This window comes from Centroberyx affinis, unplaced genomic scaffold, assembly GCF_046629955.1.
Source record: "Centroberyx affinis isolate AG114_WGS23_722 - 3 ecotype Tasmania unplaced genomic scaffold, CSIRO-AGI_Caff_v1 ptg004087l_1, whole genome shotgun sequence".
Classification (NCBI taxonomy): Eukaryota; Metazoa; Chordata; class Actinopteri; order Beryciformes; family Berycidae; genus Centroberyx; species Centroberyx affinis.
In genome coordinates this window covers 157,276-162,500 of record NW_027281872.1, presented here as the reverse complement: position 1 = coordinate 162,500, position 5,225 = coordinate 157,276, and the positions used below count along the sequence as shown (strand labels likewise).

General features: G+C 38.2%; 1 protein-coding gene across 1 annotated transcript in view; it reads left to right on the top strand.

Moving 5' to 3' along the window:
• Nucleotides 1-4,410, top strand: part of LOC139663671 (sex comb on midleg-like protein 4) — an 8,071-nt gene extending 3,661 nt beyond the window's left edge. Inside the window, exons 4-6 of the mRNA XM_071542387.1 lie at nucleotides 313-525; nucleotides 1,477-1,622; nucleotides 2,085-4,410. Coding sequence (XP_071398488.1) covers nucleotides 313-525; nucleotides 1,477-1,622; nucleotides 2,085-2,210 — 485 coding nt within the window. The 3' untranslated portion in view covers nucleotides 2,211-4,410. The remainder of the gene's footprint in view (nucleotides 1-312; nucleotides 526-1,476; nucleotides 1,623-2,084) is intronic.
• Nucleotides 4,411-5,225: the final 815 nt, after the last annotated feature.

Genomic DNA, 5,225 nt, shown 5'->3' with positions numbered 1-5,225 from the left:
CAATTTCCTGACTTACAGGCAGAAGGGACTGGAAGCTTCTTAAACTCAGTTAAACTCAGTGAAGAATATGATTGTTGAAGAAAAATGTAACTGCCATTTAATATAGTGTTTGAATCTGAAGACATTTTGTATTGATCTGATGGCAAAGTAAAATAAAGGGATAGTTAAACGGATAGTAGGCTACTCTTAAGACTTCTATTGTACAAACCTGTCATTTGTTTTTAAATCAAATGAGATCACCTGGTTTGCCACAATGTATCTTCTCAGTGAACTTGTCTCTAATGATGCCACCTCCTGTCATTCCTCCTCCAGCGGAGACATCAATGCCCGATGACTTCTTATGTGACCCGATGGACTCCAAGCGCTACGCTGTCGACCCCAGCGACTCCGCCTTCAACGTCATGACAACGCAGTTCCCGCCCAAGCACTCCTATGGTTACCGTGGCAGCAGCAGTTGCTCCACCCCAATGGGCATGTGCAGACAAGCGTCCAGCCCTGGAGGCTTCCAGGAGGGAAACAGGAATGGTGAGGGTGTCTTTCAGAATCTGAATTGGTAACTGATAATTGACAAGGATACATTTATTTCTTACATCAAGTCAAGAGGAAAGTTTCTTTTTATGCTTTGCTCTATGTTCCACAGTTTGAGGAAAATAGTTTTACAACCTTTAATCTCAGAAATTCCTAAACAAATTACGTTTTTCTTCTTCATCAATTGATCCCACGGCGGCCATTTTGAACACCTGGGGTGGTCAATTCTATCTGGAAGATTGGCATATAGGCTATATAAAACTAGTGGTAATTTTGTGGGTAGTTAGCTAGCTCACTAGCTAGCTACATAAGCTAGATTCCAATAGCTATAGAGAGCCAAATACATAACCTTAAACCTATATTCTTCTGGATTCTTTATATCCATTTGTTTCTAATAGGTTTTTCAGTGGGGAATCTGTGAAATTATAAATATTTGTCTGATTTCCAACGTTTGTACTAGAGTACAAACGAGTAACAGTACTAGATAGCCATGTTTCCCACCCTGAGTGTGACGTAAATTCAAAATGGCCGTCATGGCATTAAGGTCTATAGGAATGCTAGTAACACTTTACAATAAGGGTCACTAAGTTAAGGGTTAGTTAATGCTTAATATGCATTAACTAACCCTTAATTAACAGTTAACTATGTGTCTGGTAATCATTTACTAATGGTGTTCATGTTAACTAAGGTATTAATTTACACATTATTTAATAGTCATCACTATTAAATAATGTATAAATTAATACCTTAGTTAACATGAACACCATTAGTAAATGATTACCAGACACATTAGTTAACTGTTAACTAACCCTTATTAAGCATTAACTAACCCTTATCTTAGTGACCCTTATTGTAAAGTGTACCAGAATGCTTGTCAGGAGAGATTACGCAGCCCTTCAGCAATTGAGCATTAAAGCTTTCCTCCCCTTGTCCCCCTGTGCTCCCCAGCTTACAGCCCAATGCCAGAGGTCGGGGAGTGTAAGCGTCCCACTGGTAAGGACCCGTCCAGCTGGGGTGTGGAGGAGGTGGTGTGGTTCATCAAAGATGCCGACCCCCAAGCTCTAGGACCGCATGCCGACGCCTTCAGGAAGCATGTGAGTCCGGAATACTTTCAAACTATGTTATTGTTTATGAACATTGACTGGGACTTTTCTTTTTGCATGGAGAATTTACTGAAATTTACTTGAAGACAGAATTAAGATAAGATAAGATGCACTTTATTGATCCCTTAGGGGAAATTAGAGTATATAACATAATTACAAACTTACAATGTAAATAACAGCTTCATGACATATTCAGGATGTTTACACTTACAAATGTGTGATAAGACTACTGTAACTCTATCTGGCATCAACCAACAGTCTCTTTCACTTGCAGGATCTAGAATTTTAAGTGTTACATACAGACTGAATCACAAATCTCTATGTCTGGCATCTCTGGTTACCTTTTAAGATCCTCAGGCAGACACCCCCTCCCCTTTCAAAAATAGTGTTAATCCATTCAAACAGATCAAATTACTTATATTGCAGATTCCATTAGTCTGTGTTGTGTTTCAGGAGATAGACGGAGACGCTCTGCTCTTGCTGAAAAGTGAGATGATGATGAAGTATCTGGGACTGAAGCTGGGGCCGGCACTCAAGCTCTGCTACCACATCGACAGGCTCAAACAGAACCGCTTGTGATTTGCTTCAGCGGGGCCAAACTCACTGTAATTGTTTCCCTCTGAAACATCTATGATCTTCTCCACCATCAGCAATAGATCATGAACCACTTTGGATCCGCATTACATACCTGACTGCTTCTTACTCGCCTCTGCACCACATTTCGTTTTCTCTAATCGAACAGGTCGACTGTATATATTAAGACTGTATTTACAGCTGAAACCATTGTTATAGTTCATTTCCATCTTTGTTTACTGGGTAGCTGAATGGCTTTGGATTGTAAATAGTTCAGCTCCACATAAATGGCAGCTATACTGAAATGTGACCTGGAATGACCGTCAGCTACTGCTGCAACGAGGACCAAAAAGGACATCCAGCTGTCTGAATGTGTGCCGATCTCACCATGGACACCATGTCGACGACACCTTTGAAGACCTACAGACAGGTAGTTTAACAGAGTTGTATGGTGCTTCACCTCAACATAACATGCTACATTTATGATGAGGTCCTTCAGTTAAGACACAATAAGGCTGTGGTTGCATTCACATGCTCGGTTTTACAGTGGACTGGTTTTGACTCAATTATCTCTCTAACACACAAACTGTAACTAATAACTTCTCTCTCAACCAATATGCTGCAAAAATATCCATCATAACAAGTCATTTAGTCCAGCAGTAGGTATTGAAATCTTATTTTTCTTAAAACAAGTGAGAAAATCTGTGACGGGGGTGAGATAATTTCAGCTGATTCTGATTTTTTGTTTCAATCAATTAACATAGAAAATTACTGAAACAAGTGAAACTGCATTGGAAACACGTGAAAACCCATTGGCAGTTTTTTAACTTAATTTACAGACAGAGAAAGACTTTATGACTTTATTTTGGACTGAATTGACTTGTTAAGTTGAACATTTTTTGCAGTGTACATACACAAAACGGTGCTCAGTCAATCCACGGTGAGGCGATAAGGTGTTCCACCAATTATAGGTGCATATGATCATATGGTGCTCCTAAACATGAGAGGAAGGGAAGGAGGAGACGTTGACATCACAGCAGACAGACATTTGGGAGTGTCAACCACCCAGTGCCACCTTCTTGACCAGATTGTTGAAAAATTCTCAAGAACTGTATACCATACCACAGTCACTGGCATTAAGATGATAATATCCAGTAGCAGGCCACATTGCATCCTTCCCAGTAAAGCATTTGTGTTTTTCTTTACTTGGAGATGCAAAACGGTGTGAGTGAAAGCAACTTGTAGCAGACTCCTGCAACTTGAAATACTTTTCCCCATGGTGCTCACAGAAACCCTCACTGCCACTACAATCACAACACTTTCTCCTACAGTTTACATTCATCAATATTTCTATGTGACTTCAAGGTAAGGCTACATTTTACATTCTTCTCATACAATACCTCTTCCGCCATTTTGAATCCGAAGTACTTGGAGTATTGGAGACATGTCATATTTTGTTCTGTGAACTGAAAAAGCCATATCATCTGTATATTCAAACTGTAAATGTGACAAAGTATGAAGTAAAATGACTGTTGGCTTGAACACAAAATAATTACAGTATATGTTATTGCAGTGTCTGCTCTCACAATTGCAGCCGGCGATTACACAGTTTCTTCATATCAACATAAAAGCTTCATAAATGCATTAATGACTCAATCAAATATAATGTATAAACTAAATGCAACATCTGTACAATTTGTTGTTAAACACAAGGCTTTTGTTACTAATGTGTCACTTTTATCTACTGTATCTTTGTGTTGTGTGTGTGTGATTTGCTGATTTGTTTATGTTTTGTTTGCCATACACTCATGTAAATATGTATGTGTATGTAGAAATTCTGTATTTCATGAGTGTCTTGAGCCCTAGGGAGCAATCGGCTGCCTTATCCTTTAACAATTTGCTCTCTGTTCCAATCTGATGAATTTGATTTGCTCAGTCCAACTTAATACCCTCTCCATTGATTGGCATGAAATAGGCTTCGCAGGAGCTATTTCTCCAAATATACTCCACATATTTTATCACACCCTGGTACAATTCCCTGTGCCCCATATCAAATCAATCTCAACTCTTTAAACTGACTAATTCTCTCCTCTTTTTTTTTCTTTTAATGCTTTTATAACAAGCACACTTTTTTCCAGACAATATTAAGCTCCGTTTTCAAATAACTTTGAAAATAAACTTGCTTGTTTGATGGACTCTGACAGTCTACATGAGATTTTGTGTCTTCTGTCAATGTGAAGAGATAGAAAAGGTGCTCCCCATTGCTGGTGATGTGAAGCTCAGTTTCCAACCTCCGGCTCAGTCTGTGATCACTTATTCTGAGATTCAGTTAGCTGTGTAACATAATACAAGTGGTGTCAGTGATATTTCTTTCTCTTATCAAACAAACCTATCAAACTGTATCTGCATGAAAAAGTGACTTGATTTAGGGCCACAAAATGCTGCCAGGCCAGGAGATAGGCCTACATTACATGATTTGGTGTCAAGATTTAAGACTAAACAATAGAAAAAAGCAACCAAGGGCATTCTGAGTTTTGTCCTTTATGTTCTACAAATACATGGAATTAACCAAAAACAGCATTGGAAATATATGCTTCTGAAACAACACGCGACTAGTTTTCATTACCCATAGTTAGCCAGTTAGCATTATAGTCGTTTAGGGCAAGTGGATTTAAACAGTCATTTATTTATTTATCATATATTTTGTATTAATAATCTGAATCTGCAAATTAACTAGTAACTTGAGTTATCAAATAAAGGTTGTGGAGTAAAAAGTACAATATTTCCCTCTGAAATGTAGTGGAGTAGAAAAATAAAATGTTATGCTATAAAGTAGCATAAAATGGTAATACTCAAGTAAAGTACAAGTACCTCAAAATTGTACTTAAGTACAGTATTCGAGTAAATGTACTTAGTTACTTTCCACCTCTGATCCAGGTAAAAGCCATTATCACTTATTGATTTCCCATTAAATTCATACAAATCTTAAAAGAGGAGATGAAGATGAAGCAGATGAGTTAG